This window comes from Rhinolophus sinicus, linkage group LG07 (assembly GCF_036562045.2).
Source record: "Rhinolophus sinicus isolate RSC01 linkage group LG07, ASM3656204v1, whole genome shotgun sequence".
NCBI classification, from domain to species: domain Eukaryota; kingdom Metazoa; phylum Chordata; class Mammalia; order Chiroptera; family Rhinolophidae; genus Rhinolophus; species Rhinolophus sinicus.
The window spans coordinates 79,365,212-79,381,905 of NC_133757.1; the positions used below are offsets into that span (position 1 = coordinate 79,365,212).

Here is a 16,694-nt window from a genome sequence, read left to right on the forward strand (position 1 = left end):
TGATTTTGCAAGTCACTTTTAAGATATAAGAGGCAAAGTTTTGAGATTAACACTGAAAAAGCAATGAGCAATAAACACACAATGTATATAGAAAATACAAGACAAAACATTATTTTACAGGTACATCCACAAGTATGCAAACACTCTGAGAAAGTTATAGAAGGACACATGTTAAACCATGACCCTAGTGGTGGGTGGTGGGGGGAGGGAGATTTCTACGTTTAAATATTTCTGGATCACCTGAGTTTTTTATATTCCTTTGGAATTTGCAAAATAAATGAAAAACTATTAAACAAAGACCCCTGCGACCCTCCTACCTCCCTCCCATCCCTCCATTGTTACTCCCCCAGCATAAGGCGCCCAAAGGGATCTCTGTTCAGCCCCACTCCAGGGCCTGAACTTCCAGCAAGTCCCTGCAAGGCAATCTGTCCAGCTAGAGCTTGGTCACCACCAGCAGCAGGGAGTTCACTCACTGTTTTGGGGTCAAGTTCTTCCCAGAGAAGATAAGAATCTCATTTGGCCTAAGCTGCTCCCAGAAGCCTCCAGGCTTCTGGGCATCCACCCAGCCTGATCTGAGTTTTAGCAGTCCCCCTCACTTGCCCACACAGAAGTCCCGGAAAATAATGTCCAGGATCTCCTCGGTGCCCCCTCCACTGGTGAGGTGGGCCAGGTGCCCCCGGGCGACCCGCAGGGCCTCAGCTGCCAGGGATACATCTTTAGCTTGCTTGTAATGGCCGAGGGCATCCAGGCAGCCCTGGAGGTGATGCTGGTGCCTTGCCCGCGTCAGAAGTGGTGGGCCTGTGGACGGATCTCCACACCTGGAAATGATAAAAGAACATGGTCTCTCTTAACCTTTACAACCACCACTCAGAGGATGATCATACCCATTCTGCAGATATAGAAACTGAGCCTGTGGGCAAGTATGTGCCCAGAGCCAGTGACTCAGCCCTCACTTGAACCTGGGTAGAGGGAGGTTGTGGGGTGGCTCACACTGCAGCCAGCTCCTTCCGCAGCGCCTCCAGGAGGTCGACCAGCCCTTCCCCCGTCAAGCAGGACAGCAGCAGGTGAGGGGGCAGGTCAGGACTTGGGTCTGGGCCCCCAGGGGGCAGAAGGTCTGACTTGTTTAGCACCAACAGGAGACGTTGGCTGTTTCCATCGGGGCTCCGGCCTGCCACGGGGTTGACAACCATGTCCAGGAAGTTGCAGCTGGACGGAGAGGCTAGGTCAGAGGCGTCCAGCACCGCAAGGATGAGGTCAGCCTGCTCCAGCCTGGGGGAGCAGGGAGAACCACCTGAGCAGTGACCCCAAAGTACAGCAATTAAGGGCACTGGGCAGAATGGAGAGAGAGCAGGCCAAGCAGAGCGCTGGGGGCAGAGCATGAAAGGTGAGGCAGAACATGTGGGCAGAGGCCAAAATCTAAGGGCTGCCCTACCCAAATCACAGAGTCCCCACTCAATCTTCTGATTCAGAAAGAAAGAAAAACACATGCAACAGGGAGAAAGGGAGAGGAAGGCCCCACTCATTTCCTCCTCCCACCACCCACCCACTTCTCCACCCACCTCTCGCGGGCACGCCGCACACCCTCCTGCTCCACTGGCCCCATGCCCTCCCGCAACCCTGCCGTGTCGCTCAGGAGTGCCGGGAACCCGGCCAGGTCCACAGGGGTCTCCAACACATCTCGGGTGGTCCCCGGCTCTGGGGACACGATGGACACAGGCTTCCGACCTGAAAAGGGGGAGAGGGTCAGAGAAAGGGGAGGAGGTCAGTAAAGGGGAGGGAGCACCTCCCCCAAGCTCATGCCCCTGGCTGAACAGAGCTTTCTAACTCCCTAACCCCTTCCCTACATCTGAATAGCTCATTTTTACCGGGCCCCTGCTCCGGCCCCACCCCCTGCCCACCTCCCACGCACTGAGCAGGTTCACTAGGCTGCTCTTGCCGGCGTTGGGGGGTCCCGCGACCACCACGTGAGCCCCTGAGCGAAGCCTCTGCCCGCGCCTGGCATCTCGAAGATGTGCGCCCAGTGCCACCTCCAGCTCCCGCACTTGGCTGTCAGCTGTGGATGGAGGAAAGCAGAGGGGAGGGAGTGAGGGGTCTCCTGGGGGCTGAGATGCCAGATGTCCCCACCCCCACCCCAGGTGGACCCACCTCGTTCCAGAACGCCCTCCTCCAGGTTGTCATCCTCCCCAAAGTCAATATAGGCCTCCACATGGGCCAGAGCCTAGGGGAGGGGTGGTAGGTACTGTGATCACCCAGGAACCCAGCCCCCCAATTTGCCCAGGTCCAGCCCGACCTACGGGTCTGATTGGAGGCTCACAGACCAGCTTTCACACAGGGGATGGACAGGTGGGGTCTCAGACAGAGACTGTGCAAATGGAGACTTGCCTTAGTGAGGGTGTCCGCCCAGCCCTGGCAGAGGTGACCCAGTTCCCCGTCCAGCTGCCTCAGGGCCTGCCGCCGCTGTGCCTCAGTTTCGGCATGGATCAGATCTGCCAGCCCCTCCACTTCAGTCAGGCTCAGCTTCCCGTGGGCGAAGGCCCGCCTGGTGAACTCGCCTGCCTCCGCTGGCCGCAGCCCTGGCACCCTGCCTGGGAGACGGTCCCAAGTACTGAGCACCTGGCCCCCACGCAGGCCCCAGGTAGAGCCAGACCTCTAACTCAAGGCTGCAGACTCACCCAGGGCCTGCAGGACGCCACTCACCACCGCCGGGCCTCCATGCACGTGGAACTCCGCGCAGTCCTCACCCGTGAAACTCTGGGGACCTGGTGTGGCAAGGAGTCAAGAGGGCATAGTCTGGGCAAACGCTTGGGAGGGTCAACTGAGTCATGGGAGCTACAGGAAGTTCAGGATCTAGAGCCCCTCACCTGGGAACCATAGCACTAGCGCGCGGTCCAACGGCTCCCCGGAGCGGGGGTCGCTGAGCAGGCGCAGGCAGGCCCTGCGAGCCTGGGGCAAGTCCCGGGGCGCCGTGAGGGTTCGGAGGGCGTGGCCGCTGGCGGGGCCGCTGGTCCGAATCACAGCGATGCCGCAGCGGCCTTGACCGGAACTCAGCGCGAAAATGGTGGCCCCGGATCCGGGGACCGGGGTGCCGCTGCCCTGGCGCGTGCACGGTCTGGGACAGGAGAGGAGAGTCAGTGCGTCTGGGAGGCTCTGCTGCAGAGTGGCAGGTGGATAGAGGGTTCGATGGTCGAGAAATGACCCCAACTGGAGGCTCTGAGGCCAGAAGGTGACTGGATTGAGGACTGAGGCCAGATAACCTATATGTGGGTTCTGTGTGTGGGGGGGGGATGAAGAGATTGGGGCTTGGAAGAACTAGAAAGGTGGCCCTGCCGCAGGGAACTGGGCCCCCAGGTCCCAGAGAGAGGATTTGGGGCCCAAGGAGCGCCCCACGCTGTCACAGCCCTTTCCCGGGTCACCCCACCTGAGAGGCCCACGAGCCGCCCGGGCTACCAGGGTCAAGAGCCCCCGCCACATGGGTTCCCGGCCAGCCGCTCGCCCGCGCACCCTTCCTGGGAGGCTTCAAGTCCAGGCAGGAGGCCCCGCCTACTCCGCAGCGTGACTGGCAAAGTGCTCAACGATTCTCGACTACCATTGGGGCCCCAAAAGACGTACCGCCCACCCACTGAAGATCTTCGTTTCTATTGGCTGTGTCCAGGGAGAGGCAGGGGGCTGCACGCGGGGAAGTCCCGAAATAGCGTTCCCCCTGGCAACCTGAGACCGAATTTTTAGGATCCTAGAGCTGTCGGGATCCGAGATACGGGAAACGAAGAGCTGAAGGAATACAGGCACTGGGCGGTGGAAATTACAGTGAGGGGAGAGTTCACTGATCTAGTCATCCGTAGCCTTACGCGAAGCAAAAGCATCTCAGGGGCTCAGAGGGATGAGTTCCGGAGAACCCACACAATGGCGCTGGGAAAATCTTGTCCAAACTTCTGGGAAGATGCCTTCTTGTTTTCCCGGAACAGTCCAGGTTTTCGCCCCTCACCAGCTTTCCCTTCCGCCGTTTCCTCGGCCTCGAATACCCTTCCTCACTTGACAAACTCATCCTCAGGGCTTAGCTCAAGGTTCCCTCCGCCAGAAACCCTTCCTGGAATCCTCAGCACAGCCCTCTCTTCCCTCTGTGCCTCCCTGGCCTAGGTCTGCACCTGCAAAGCTGAATGTCGTCTGTCTCTGCCCCCCCCCCCCAAAGGGGAGTCTAGAACATTACTTTCAGGGTAACCCAGGAGAGCGCTGGATCTAGGAGGAATAAAGCGTTGAGGGTGGAATTCCAGGCACTGTCTGGGCGGGGTCTCAGGGGCGCTTTCGTATGGCCAATTCTCTGGTTCTTGGACGGAGCGGGCGGGCGGTTCACTTGCATTTTGGGAAGAATCTGTTGGACGGGCTAAAGTTCTAATTCCCCCCACTGCCCTGCTCTGCTCAACTATTAAATTTGTAGAACAGGGTGGAACAATGACATTCGCCGTCTCCGAGTTGCTCCATTTGTCACAAGTATACATCAAGCGCCTATTGTTTGCATTCTGAGAACCAGACCGGGCCCCTGCCCTGTCTGGGCTCTAATGGAGGAGGCGTCTCAGGATGGGCAGGTGTTCAGGTTACACGCAAAATACAGGCTGCCCAGTTGAATGTGAATTTCGAATAAACAGTGAATAATGTTGTGTCCCATATACTATTTGGAACATACTAAAAATTTCTTCGTTTATCTGAAATTTATATTTGTAAAAAATAATGTAAACGGAGCCTCTTTAAAATGGAGTCAGAGCTGCCATCTCGGAAGAACTGCCTGTACGTCTTAAGCCTCAAGTCTTTGGGATGTTAAAACAGGGTAAAACAACCTTTAGACTGGGCCTAAGCAAACTTGTTTCCCAAAGAACTGTTTGCACAGGTAACAAGAAAGCAGATATTATGACCACTGGACTGAAAATTTAAAACATTGTTTAGAATTAACATCAGTATGTTATGTTAACTGCACCAATAGAAACGCCTTCCTTCTGTCGATGTAATTGTGCCCCCTCCCTTTCTTATAAATACCCATTGCCTTTATTTCCTAATTGAAACATTATTTGGGCTTCTGCTCTAATCAGTCCATCCCGAATAGCTGTTTTTATTGATCTTAAATAAACACTTTTTCTCACTTTGAAAGGACTTTTATTTTTAGGTTAACATATCTAACTGGGAGGACTGTATTTTTATTTGCTAAATTGGCAACTCTATCTGGTCCTCTCTGAGGTTACATCCTGAAGGATGCCAGGTTGAACTGGACAAAGGGGGTGAAGGGTGTCCTTGGCAATGTCCTAGAACGTATGCTAAAGCCCTGACGCAGAACCTGCTATAATTATTCACATTCCAGCTGTGGTGGTTAAAGTCATCGTCACCCGGAATCTTCCCAGACCAGGCCTTCCCCACTCACATCTAGTTGTAATCAAATCACACCCATCTCAAATTCCAAATGCGCCTTTTCAGAGAGGAAACTCAGGCGGGGAATCCGGGGCGTGCGGGTACGAGACCCAGAATTCGGCATGGGCAGGGACAACCCAGGGGATGCACTTTCGGTGCGGGCGGGAACGAGCACCAGAAATCGATGTGGGCGGGCGAGAACAAAACCCAGAAAACAACGCGGGCGGAGTCGAGAACCCCAGAGCGACGTGCGCAGGGCCCAGCTGGAGACTCGAGGTTCGGCGCGCGCGGGGACGAGAAGCAGCGCTCGGGCACGCGGGGACGGCGGCCCGCGCGGGCGGGTGCGGCCTTTGTCTACTCCTACGGCGCGCTCCGCGGCTGCACCCGCCCCATGCTCCCGCGGTCCCTCCGCGCCTCGGCCGCCCGCTGCCCCTGACCTGCCCTGCCCTCGCCATGGCCGAAGCCGCCTCTGGCTCCGGGGGCACGTCCCTGGAGGGCGAGCGCGGCAAGAGGCCCCCGCCAGAGGGCGAGCCGGCAGCCCCGGCGTCCGGAGTTCTGGGTAGGTGTGCGGCGGCTGGATCTGTCAGGGTTGCAGGTGCCTCGGGTGCTCGCGTCGGCTAAACGAGAAGGGATATTGGGGTCAGCTGTCCCCGTCCTGGAGTCCAGTGGAGGGGCAGGCTCCTCCCGACACTGCGGCTGCGACCGTGCGAGCGCGGGCGGGAAGGTGCAGCGGTGGGGGGGGGGGGTCCCAGAGCAGAGACACGGACACGCCCCTCCGAGAACCCAGGCTCTTAGATGAGCCGCGTCACCCCTTGGGCTACCGGGTCGCGTCCCGGCAGGGATGCGCTTGAGAGTTCCTCTCCGCAGAGTGTACAGAATCACACAGTCCTGGGTTCGAATCCCAGCTTGGCTGTGTGACCTTGGGCGCGTGACTTAAATGCTTTGGGCTTCTGTTTCCCCACCTGTGAAATGGGGGTAAGAACCGCACCCAGCTGTGAGGATGCGCTGACATACTGTGGTGAAGTGCTCAGGGCTGCGAGTGATTGCCCCATCCATTGTGGTTTTGGAGGCGGAGCTGGGCCTCAAGAATGAGTAAGATTTGTAAGTGAGGGCCTGGGGGAAGGGCATTTCTGAAGGAGGGCCCTCTGGTGCAAGGACGTGAAGGGACGGAAACAAGCCAAGGCTAGAGCTCGCAGGGCCTTGAATGCCAGGCTGAGTGCTCAGGAGCCCTGGTGAGTGTGTGAGCAGGGGCATGGGCTGGAGGCCAGGCTCTCTCCGTCCTGTCCAGGAGTGGCCTGACCCCAGGTGTCCCGCCTGCCCCCCAGATAAGCTTTTTGGAAAGCGGCTCCTGCAAGCTGGTCGATACCTGGTGTCCCACAAAGCGTGGATGAAGACTGTGCCCACAGAGAACTGCGACGTGCTGATGACCTTCCCAGGTACCTGTGCCCACCCGCCCAGTGCCCAGACAGGGCTCCCCTGAGCTGGGCTCCCCTGAGTGGGAGTCTGGCTGAAGGAGGCCTCGGACCCTCCGTGACAAGAGCCATCAGTCCCTGTGCCCCTTGGCAGACACAACGGATGACCACACGCTGCTATGGCTGCTGAACCACATCCGCGTGGGCATCCCCGAGCTCATTGTGCAAGTCCGCCACCACCGCCACACGCGTGCCTATGCCTTCTTCGTTACCGCCACGTATGAGAGGTAAGTCCCTGTCCCTGGCCTCTCTCTGAGCCTGCCGCCCAGCTCCCCACCCTTCCAAGTGCCAACTACATGGTCCAGCCGCTCTGTGTTTCTCCCAGGCGGCCGCCAGTTGCACTATCCCTGGCTCCAGGATGGAGAGCCAGGGTCTCCCTGTGATCCCACCTCCCCTGCCCTCCCGCAGCCTACTCCGAGGGGCCGACGAGCTGGGTCTGCGCAAAGCAGTGAAGGCTGAGTTTGGCGGGGGTACCCGCGGCTTCTCCTGCGAGGAGGACTTCATTTATGAAAATGTGGAGAGTGAGCTGCGCTTCTTCACCTCCCAGGTGCGCCAGCTCAGCCCCAGTTCATACTCCTAACACCCAGGACGCTACTTGCTATACTCACGCCCTGTCCCCTGCAGGAGCGCCAGAGCATCATCCGCTTCTGGCTTCAGAATCTGCGTGCCAAGCAGGGTGAGGCGCTGCACAACGTGCGCTTTCTGGAGGACCAGCCAATTAGTGAGTGAGGTGGACCAACTCTTCAATCACATGTTGGGGAGTTGGGCCTAGATCCAACCAATCAGGGGCTAGTGAAGCATTGGGCGGGACCTGGAACCAGATCAATGAACTGAATGGGTGTGGCCTTAGCAAAGGGTGGGGCTTATTCCCCAGGAGCCAGATCCAAGAGAACCTTTTCTGGGTCTGGGATAAGGAAGGGGCAGGACCATGGACAGCACTCCATGTATATTGTGCTGGGCGGCCCTAAGCCTCAGTTTCCCCTCCAGGAAACCAGTGTCTGCAAGTTTCTGATACCAGATTTGTACCATTCCTCAGACATTCAGGGCAATGAACTGAGGCCAATGGCTTTACTTAAAAACATGGTTCCCTACTGGGACTCCACCTTTCTAGGTTTCTTGCACCCTTCCCTGCCTGTACCTGTGCCTACACCTCTTAAATTCTGAAGGAGAACCAGATATTCCATCAACCCAGAAATCGTCCCCTGGGAAGATCTTTTGCAGGTTTAAGAGCAGACAAAAAGTTGTGACTTGGGTTTCAGCCAAGGCGGTCTGGCCAGGCCAGGCACAGGCAGAGAGAAGGGGGTTACCCATTCTTGTCCCCCAACAGTCCCTGAGCTGGCGGCCCGTGGGATTATCCAGCAAGTGTTCCCGGTCCACGAGCAGCGCATCTTGAACCGCCTCATGAAGTCATGGGTGCAGGCTGTGTGTGAAAACCAGCCTCTAGGTGCGGCCTGGGCCAGGGGTGGGTAGGGATCCCAGGAGGCAGGCAGAGCTGACCAGGAACCCCTGTCCCCCTGGCAGATGAAATCTGTGACTACTTTGGTGTGAAGATTGCCCTGTACTTTGCCTGGCTGGGCTTCTACACATCGGCAATGGTGTACCCAGCTGTCTTCGGCTCTGTACTCTATACCTTCACAGAGGCTGATCAGGTGCTGGGCCGGGGCTGGGCGGGGGCTGGGTTGCTGGAGACACCCTCTTTCCTGGGGCAGCCTGGCCAACAGCTAAGCCCTCTTCCACCACCTCCAGACAAGCCGGGATGTATCCTGTGTGGTCTTTGCCCTGTTCAACGTGGTCTGGTCGACGCTGTTCTTGGAGGAGTGGAAACGGAGGGGGGCAGAGCTAGCCTACAAGTGGGGGACACTGGACTCACCTGGGGAAGCGGTGGAAGAGCCACGACCCCAGTTCAGGGTAAGTACGGGTGCACCAGGTGGGGGCAATGTGCAAGCAAAGGCACAATGGACGGAAATTGGGAAGGATGTGGGAAGGGTGTGTGGGGCAGGGGCAGCCCCTTAGCCTCATGCTGCTGGGCCCGGCCCCTGTCCTCTGCCAGGGCGTGCGACGCATCAGCCCTGTGACGAGGGCTGAGGAGTTCTACTATCCACCCTGGAAGCGGCTGTTCTTCCAGCTGTTTGTGAGTGTTCCCTTGTGCCTCACCTGCCTGGCCTGTGTGTTCCTGCTCATGCTCGGCTGCTTCCAACTGCAGGTGACCTCCGGCCCCCAGCCCTGGCCCCAGCCCTGACCTGGTAACCACCCACCTAGGTCCAGCCTGACTTAAGGCCAGTGGCTGGGGGTGATCTGTGAACTCCCTGCCCCTGCAGGAGCTGGTGCTGAGTGTGAAAGGACTGCCTCGTCTCGCCCGCTTCCTGCCCAAGGTCGTGCTGGCCTTGTTGGTCAGCGTAAGTGCAGAAGGATATAAGAAGCTTGCTATCTGGCTCAACGACATGGGTATGCCCATCAAGGGGAGGTCCCTGCTGCCCTGCCCGTGGGGAGAAAGATCCCCAGTGCCCATGGGGAGCCTGGCTGCACTCTCACTCACTCCCTTGGCCCCCAGAGAATTACCGGCTGGAAAGCGCCTACGAGAAGCACCTCATCATCAAGGTCGTCCTGGTGAGTGGTGGCCAGCAGGTGGGGCACAGTGGGGACTCCTGGGGATGGGATGGCAGGGTGAACGCCCGTCTGCTTCCCTCAGTTCCAGTTCGTCAATTCCTACCTGAGCCTCTTCTACATTGGCTTCTACCTCAAGGACATGGAGCGCCTGAAAGAGGTGAGACCCTGACCTGAGGCAGTGCTCCCCATGGCGGCCAGTGGGGGGCCAGGCCTGGCCCAAGGGGTCCATGGGCTCTCCAGCCCCTCCCCCCCTCCTCCATCCTTTTCTCCTCTCTGTCCGTCCGTCCATCCGTGTGTCGTCTCTCTGCCTTTCACCCCCCATCTGTCCGTCTACCTGTCCGTCCATCGGTCCCTTCACAGCTCCTGCTCGTCCTGTCCCTGTCCCAGAGCCTCGAGCGGCAGCTTCGGGCGGTGCTGGTCCCGCTCGCGGCCCTGCGGTTCCGCCTGCTCCTCCTCTCCCTCCGGGGCCTCCTGCGCCTGGCCCGGGCCAAAGTATGGGCAGGTGGCGAGCCTAAGGGGCTTCGCTGGGGCGGGCTGTGTGGCTGTGCTGGGGGCCTCACTCCAAGCCGAGGGTGCGTGCTGTGAGGGGTTGGGGCTCCACTGGTGGGGTGCAGGTGGCAGGGGCCCCTCAAGGTCCCAGGCACTGGCTGAGCTCCTGGGCAGTGCTGCAAGCAGGGCAGCTCCAAACCTGCAGCTAGGTTAGCTAGGAGCGCTGTGGCTGGCTGGGCTACGGTTGGTGGCAGGTGAATGGTGATAGAAGCAGAGGCTGGGAACTCTGTGTTTAGGGACGTCCAAAAGGGAGGAGTTAGGAATTGGGTTAGAGTGAGTGTCTGGAAACTTGCTCTGGGAGGGCGGGTGCCGCCTCCTAGCAGCCTGTCCTGGTGCCCAGGGCCCCGCCTGCTCCCCACGTGGCCTCTCTCCACCCCCTTCCTGCCCCCAGATGCTGGCCACTCTGCTGATCACCCGCCAGTTCCTCCAGAACGTTCGCGAGGTCCTGCAGCCACACCTGTACCGGAGGCTGGGCCGTGGCGAGCTTGGCCTGCAGGCCGCCTGGGAGCTGGCCCGGGCCCTGCTTGGCCTGCTCAGCCTCCGGCACCCTGCACCCCACCGCCTTGAAGCCCAGGCCGAAGAGGGTGGTGGCAGCGGTAGTGCAGGGAGCCGCAGGTGTCTCAGCGGGGGCTGCGGGGCACCTGAGGAGGAGGAGGAAGCTACAGTGGAGCAGCGGCCAGCAGGGGAGGGAGGGGAGGTGGGAGAGAGGCTGCGGGGAGGCAAGGAGGAGGAAGAGGAGGATGAGGACGAGGAAGACGAGGAGGAAGAGGATGATGAGGAGGAGGGCGAGGAGGGTGGCCTCCTGGACTGTGGGCTTCGTCTGAAGAAGGTCAGCTTCGCTGAGCGGGGAGCTGGGCGACATCGGCCTGGCCCAAGCCCGGAAGCCCTCCTGGAGGAGGGGAGCCCCACAATGGTGGAGAAGGGGCTGGAGCCCGGTGTGTTCACGCTGACGGAGGAGGACGATGAGGCGGAGGGGGCTTCTGGCAGCCCTGAACGGGAGCCCCCAGCTGTCCTACTCCGCCGGCCCAGGGGTGAGGGCCGTGACCAGGGGCCATATGGGGGACCAGAGCCAGAGCCTGGCTCGGGCGACTCAGCCCGGAGGCAGCGGCGGCAAAACCGGTCCTCTTGGATTGACCCGCCCGAGGAGGAGCACTCACCCCAGCTCACCCAGGCTGAGCTTGAGAGCTGTATGAAGAAGTATGAGGTGAGGCGGGTATCTGAGGGAGGAGGCAGGGCGGTCAGAGGGGCAGGCGCACAGTGTGATGGTGGAGGTGCGGGTGGTAATGGGGCCCTTGATGTGGTCAGGAGCCTGCCAGAGGGAGAGACTTTGGGTCCATTCTGGATAATCTAAGAGAGGTGGGCTTGACAGAGGAAGGTACTCTAAGGGGGAGGTGTCCTGGTCGGAGGGAGGACCCGAGGCCACAGCCCGGTACATGCCCGCAGGACACGTTCCAGGACTACCAGGAGATGTTCGTGCAGTTTGGCTATGTCGTGCTCTTCTCGTCCGCCTTTCCCCTGGCTGCTCTGTGCGCCCTGATCAACAACCTCATTGAGATCCGCAGTGACGCCCTCAAGCTGTGCACGGGGCTGCAACGGCCCTTTGGGCAGCGGGTTGAAAGCATCGGCCAGTGGCAGGTGTGGGAGGGCCAAGGGCTCCAAGCGGAAGCACAGGGAGACGGGTTGCACTGAGGAGGAGCATGAGTCCCAGGGAGGAAGGCTGACCCCACCTGAGCCCCACCATGTCCTCTTGCAGAAGGTGATGGAGGCCATGGGCGTCCTGGCAATCGTAGTCAACTGCTATCTCATTGGCCAGTGCGGGCAGCTGCAGCGCCTCTTCCCCTGGCTCAGCCCTGAGGCAGCCATCGTGTCTGTGGTGGTGCTCGAGGTGGGGCTGGCGGCTGTGCGGGGGAGCTGGGCTGTGAACAGGTATCCCTGAGCCTGCAGCCTCCTCCTCTGTCACCTCAGCACTTCGCTCTGCTTCTCAAGTACCTTATCCATGTGGCCATCCCTGACATCCCGGGCTGGGTAGCTGAGGAGATGGCTAAGCTTGAGTATCAGCGCCGGGAGGCTTTCAAGGTATGTGGCATGGGGCTGGGCTCAGTTTACCCCTCCATTCAGTGGGCCATCTCTTCCACCTGGCTGGCTGCCTTAGCCAAACAGGCCAGTCCCTTCCAGAATCCCAGAGACATCCAGCAGCAGGCTGGCACTCGGGACATTCAGGCACCGCCAGTTGCCTCAGCAGCATCCCATTCCGACTCAGGGACATGGCTGCTGCTTCCTAGAAGCCCAGCTTTTGCTGCTTTCCTCAGAAAGCTTCAGAGAGGGTCAACAAGCTCATGAGCACCAAGCCGCGGAGGTCTCCATGGGGAGGGAGATGTCCTGTGTCTGCACTGCCCGTGTAGCCCCTCACAACAGGTGGCCTATGCACACTTGAATTGACATTGACAAAGCCACATGTGGCTACTGGACTGGCCAGTGTGGACTCTGGTCTATGACAGTCACAGCTCTGTCTCTCATTGGTTCTCCAGAAAGCAGGGAATGGGTAAGGCCCCATATTTGTTTACACTCTCCCAATTCCTAAGACGGTGTCTGGCATGTGGCTGGAGACAGAGTTGGTGGCCAGTAAACGTTTGTTCTGTTCTTCATTCTCAGAAAGCACCGTCATGGGTCTAGGGATACAGTTGATGCCCAATGAATGTTTAGCTCTTTCCCCACTCCCACAGAGAGCTCACATCCCCTCTCTTCCCAGTCCCAGTAATAACCTGCTCTGCCCACAGAGACATGAGCGCCAGGCCCAGCACCGCTACCAGCAGCAGCAGCGGCGGCGGCGGGAGGAGGAGGAGCGCCAGCGCCACGCGGAGCACCACGCCCGGCGGGAGCGGGACACCAGCGGCCGGGAGGAGGCGCGAGCGGAGGGCTCCGGGCTGGACCCCACTGCCCCTGATAAGGCCTCAGCCAAGGCCAAAGGCAGCGGGGCAGGTGGCCACGGGCCGGAGCGACCCAAGCGCCCAGGGTCTCTGCTGGCGCCCAACAACGTCATGAAGCTGAAGCAGATCATCCCACTACAGGGCAAGTTCCTGTCGTCAGGGGCTGCGTCCTCCCTGGCAGGCACGGGGCCCAGCCCCGCCACCCGGCTGCCCCCGGCCCAGTCGCCTACAGGCAGTGACACCCGCCTGCCCGCCTTCCTCAGCTTCAAGTTCCTCAAGTCGCCGGAAACCCGGCGAGACCCTGAGCGCAGCCACTCACCGCCCAAGGCCTTCCACGCCGGCAAGCTCTTCCCCTTCGGCGGGGCCCGGGCTGAGACCGGGGCCAATGGGGCGGGCGGGCAGGCCCGGCTGGATGGGACCCCCGGCGGTGGCAGTGGCAGCGGCAGTGGCCGGTCTCAGTGCAGTGGGCCGGCGGATGAGGCTGCAGCTGAGGAGCCGGACGTCCCCCGGCCTGAAGAGGAAGGCTCAGGTCACAAGCTTTAACTCGGGGGTGGGGACTCTGGGCTGGGCTTTGGGGGTATGGTGGGGTGGGCAGGCCTGGAGGGAGGGGTTGAAGGGGACAGAGGAGGCCTAGTCTCTGCTATTGGTTGGGGACCTGGGTCCATGGTACCTGAAGCCTCCATCAAAGCCTGCTCAGTCTCCAGGACCCTCGAGCACCTGGAGCCCCGTGCCTCACCCTCCTCACCCCAGGGAGGGAAGCCAAAGCCCCCTGTCCCAGTGCCCTCCCAGGGCACCCCACCCACCAAGCTCTGGTGCCAGCAGAGACGAGGGAGGCCCCTCCACCACCTGGCCCAGCCTCTCCTGCCCCCATGAGACCCCTCACCCAGCTCACTCTGGGGGGACTGGATCCCCCAGGTCTCTATGCAAGTCCTCACCCTGCCGCCTAGTGTTGGAGGAAGCCTTCCTGAGGCTGGGGCTGCCCAACTAAGGAGCTTGGGGTGATCGGCCTCAGGCTGCACCCACAAATTTGTGCTGAGCAGAGGTGCAGGCCTCACCCCCAGTCTCTCCCACCTCACTGGTCCCAACTCCAGCCAAGGGTCCAGCTGCCCATTACCAGGGAGCCCAAGAGATGGCAGCTGCAGGACCAGGGACTTACGTTTGAAATCAGAGGGACTTCCTCAGACTGGCCTCTTCCCGGAGAGGGAAGGGTGCAGTGCCTAGGCAGGGGATGCACCCCAACACTGATTAGAAGCAATAAGGCCCTGATGTGCCTGGAAGCCGGGAGGGAGCGTGGGCAGGGTCCCGAGCGGGATCCGGCGGCAGGGGGGCATTCCCCGGAACGGCCCCTCTCGCCTCCGCAGGGACAGCGCTGGCCCTCGTGGGCGCCCCTGCCCTTCGCACCCACCGCAGCCGGAGCCCCGCGCCATCAACACCAACGCCGCTGCCCCGGCCGCCGACGCCGCCCACCGGCTGCTGGCAGTGGGACAGGCCATGGGGATGCGGGGGTGAGGGTGCCGCCCCCCGCCAGGCTCCCACCGCTGACACCGAGTGCCCACCCTGTGCCCTGGCCGGGCCCCCGCCTGGCCCTCAGCCCCTGCCGGGGGATACCAGCTTCTACAGCCTAGCGCCTCCACCGCTACCACCATCCTCCGAGCCCCCCGCGCCCTCGCCCAGCCCCAGCCCCAGCCCCAGCCCCAGCCCCCAGGCCGTTTGCTGGCCCAGCGGCTGGCACTAGCTCTGCCGGGCGCCCTGCCTTCCTGTTCTCATGCAATAGCAGCCAAGGAGGGGCAGCCGCCACCCAGGAAATGCTTTCGCCCCGCGTCCCCCAGTATTGGCTGCCCACCCCCAAGGGGCAAGGGCCCGGGCCTCCTTATCTGCCGTTTTCCTTTTGACTGGATGGGGGAAATGAAAGGAAACACCCCCAAAAAAAAACAGAAAACACAGAATAAGCGATTATTTATTTGTTTTTAATTTATTTTGTCATATTTTTGTAAAACGGCAGAAATGCAATAAAAAGTATATTTCAACAGTGCCCGAGGATGGAGCAGTGGAAATGGGGCTCAGAAGGCCCAGTGACTGGAGGTTGGTGCTGGCTTTCGGGGCCTGGTGGGCCTGGGATGAGTGCTCCTCCAGTCCCGTGACCTTCGTGCCTCCTAAGAACTGGGTCTCGAGGCCATGGAAAACTCCAGACTGCGGCCTCTGAGACGGCCCAGATTTGGGGACCAACTCCAGGCGTGGGGCCCCTGGGAGGAGCGGCATAGCCTCAGGCCACGTCTTCAGCCTCCTAGACAAAGGAAGAAATCTCAAAGTGCTGAAAGGACTCAGCAGTTTGGGTGCCAGGCCTGGGGCCTGAGTCAGCTTCGGCCCTGCTAGGGTGGCACAGTCTTCTCAGCTGCATTTTCTGGCACATCTGCCTCCCAGGCCGCCATCTGAGGAGCCAGGGGCCATGAGAACTTACAGCCTGAAAATTGAAAGGCACCTTGCACCCGATTTGAAAAATTGAGGGCACATTCCAGGGAATCCCCCGACAGATGGGGTGGTGTTGGGGAGTGGCTAGAATGTCCTACTGTGGGGTGGCTGTCAGACCAGAGTTACTGGGACTCATCCCTGGGTATCCAGGGATAGAGGTGGCCTCTCTCCAAACCTCAAATGTGTCCACATCCAAAGTCTCAGAGCCTGATGGGGCCCTGCCCCAGGGCCGGAGTAGGAGTAGCAAGTATGAAGAAGGGGCACTGGGGGGAGGGGACTCTGAAAGAAGTCAGGGGTTCACAGAAGACAGGAGAGAAGCCTGTGCAAAGGCACAGAGGTGTGGAAAGGTAGAGTTAGGTATTTGGGAGAGCACAGGAGTAAGGGGGGACACAAGGGCAGGAGTGGGTGGAGGCTAGCTTCGGGACCTGCACCCGAGTCCACAGGGAGGTCTGGGTTGGACGTGGTTGAGGACCCCTACCCACCCACACCATGGATAACATTGGCAGGATGCAAAGGGGCGCTGGGAAGATGAGGGTACAGGTACTGCCTGCTCCTGCTCTGCCGTGGCTTTGAAGCTGGTCCCGCCAGCTTCTGTTACTAACCATCAGCAATGTCATGTGCCTGCCCAGGGCTAGCCCAGCCCCTGGGACTGGGCATTCTCAGCAAGTCTGAGAGCCTCAGCACCACCACGATCAAGCCTGCTGGCACCTGCCTTGTCACCACAGGAACCCAACACTGCACCCATGGTAGGGATACCACCTGAACTGGGAGGTGAAGCCCCTGGCCCCATGACACAGCTGAAGGGCCTAACCTGGAACCTTCTACCAAAGGAGGGGCTGGGCAACCCGAGCCTGTGCAGCTGGCTCAGGCAGGGCCCGTCACATGGGACATCTGGAGCAGGAACCTCCTTCAGCTCCATGGTCTAACCCCTTAGCACCCTCAGCTCTGACACAGCAGCCCCTGCTCAGGACTGTTGGGGAGAAGCAGGATTCCCCCTGGCCCTGGGCCCAGGGCCTGGAACCTTCTGCCTGGAGCCTGAACACCCCCTATGTTCCGCCGCACTCCGTGTGCCTCCTCTTGGAACCAGGGGCATGAAGCCAGGCCACCTGGGCTGTCTCCACAGTGGCTGCTGGGCGTGCCGCCATGCTTGCCAATGTCCCGGTGTGGCATCCACCACAGCTCTGTCATTGGTGGCGTGGACTGTCTCTTGGGGGTGTCATGATCCTCGGGGACACTTGACAGGTGAGGCAAAAGGGTGGGTCCAGGCAGGTCTTAGCTC

At 60.3% G+C, this 16,694-nt stretch overlaps 2 protein-coding genes across 5 annotated transcripts; one reads left to right on the plus strand and one right to left on the minus strand.

Annotated features, from left to right (window-relative positions):
* On the minus strand, window positions 1–3,575 carry GTPBP3 (GTP binding protein 3, mitochondrial). Of its 2 annotated transcripts, none has more exons than XM_019737040.2 (9): window positions 3,419–3,575; window positions 2,862–3,109; window positions 2,673–2,759; window positions 2,383–2,585; window positions 2,146–2,218; window positions 1,910–2,053; window positions 1,560–1,725; window positions 991–1,269; window positions 1–818 (listed from the first exon to the last, which is right to left on the minus strand). In XM_019737040.2, the coding sequence occupies exons 1-9, from the start codon at window positions 3,469–3,471 to the stop codon at window positions 593–595; spliced, it is 1,479 nt and encodes a 492-aa protein (XP_019592599.2). In that variant the 5' UTR covers window positions 3,472–3,575; the 3' UTR covers window positions 1–592. The 2 variants fall into 2 exon arrangements, with proteins under 2 accessions (XP_019592599.2, XP_074194037.1); XM_074337936.1 differs by having other exon boundaries at window positions 446–818; window positions 991–1,206.
* A 2,027-nt stretch (window positions 3,576–5,602) lies between these two features.
* On the plus strand, window positions 5,603–14,978 carry ANO8 (anoctamin 8). 3 transcript variants are annotated; one of them, XM_074337934.1, is made up of 19 exons: window positions 5,603–5,950; window positions 6,717–6,827; window positions 6,958–7,090; window positions 7,272–7,410; window positions 7,488–7,584; window positions 8,191–8,307; window positions 8,385–8,512; window positions 8,610–8,771; window positions 8,914–9,066; window positions 9,182–9,308; window positions 9,415–9,470; window positions 9,553–9,627; window positions 9,831–9,962; window positions 10,411–11,223; window positions 11,463–11,654; window positions 11,773–11,904; window positions 11,985–12,095; window positions 12,797–13,475; window positions 14,308–14,900. In XM_074337934.1, the coding sequence occupies exons 1-19, from the start codon at window positions 5,845–5,847 to the stop codon at window positions 14,679–14,681; spliced, it is 3,837 nt and encodes a 1,278-aa protein (XP_074194035.1). In that variant the 5' UTR covers window positions 5,603–5,844; the 3' UTR covers window positions 14,682–14,900. The 3 variants fall into 3 exon arrangements, with proteins under 3 accessions (XP_074194035.1, XP_019592448.2, XP_074194036.1); XM_019736889.2 differs by lacking the exon at window positions 9,831–9,962 and having other exon boundaries at window positions 5,605–5,950; window positions 14,308–14,978; XM_074337935.1 differs by lacking the exons at window positions 5,603–5,950; window positions 6,717–6,827 and having other exon boundaries at window positions 7,189–7,410.
* Window positions 14,979–16,694: the final 1,716 nt, after the last annotated feature.

Bases quoted from the DNA above. Each gene is read 5' to 3' on its own strand.
- ANO8 (XM_074337934.1), top strand. From the start codon at position 5,845: ATGGCCGAAGCCGCCTCTGGCTCCGGGGGCACGTCCCTGGAGGGCGAG. The intron at 7,091-7,271 runs GTAAGTCCCTGT...GCCCTCCCGCAG, and splicing joins GTTACCGCCACGTATGAGAG to CCTACTCCGAGGGGCCGACG. The intron at 11,905-11,984 runs GTGGGGCTGGCG...CTGTCACCTCAG, and splicing joins TGTCTGTGGTGGTGCTCGAG to CACTTCGCTCTGCTTCTCAA.
- GTPBP3 (XM_019737040.2), bottom strand. From the start codon at position 3,471: ATGTGGCGGGGGCTCTTGACCCTGGTAGCCCGGGCGGCTCGTGGGCCT. The intron at 2,760-2,861 runs GTGAGGGGCTCT...TTGCCACACCAG, and splicing joins GCTAGTGCTATGGTTCCCAG to GTCCCCAGAGTTTCACGGGT. The intron at 1,270-1,559 runs GTGGGTGGAGAA...CTGCTCCCCCAG, and splicing joins GTGCGGCGTGCCCGCGAGAG to GCTGGAGCAGGCTGACCTCA.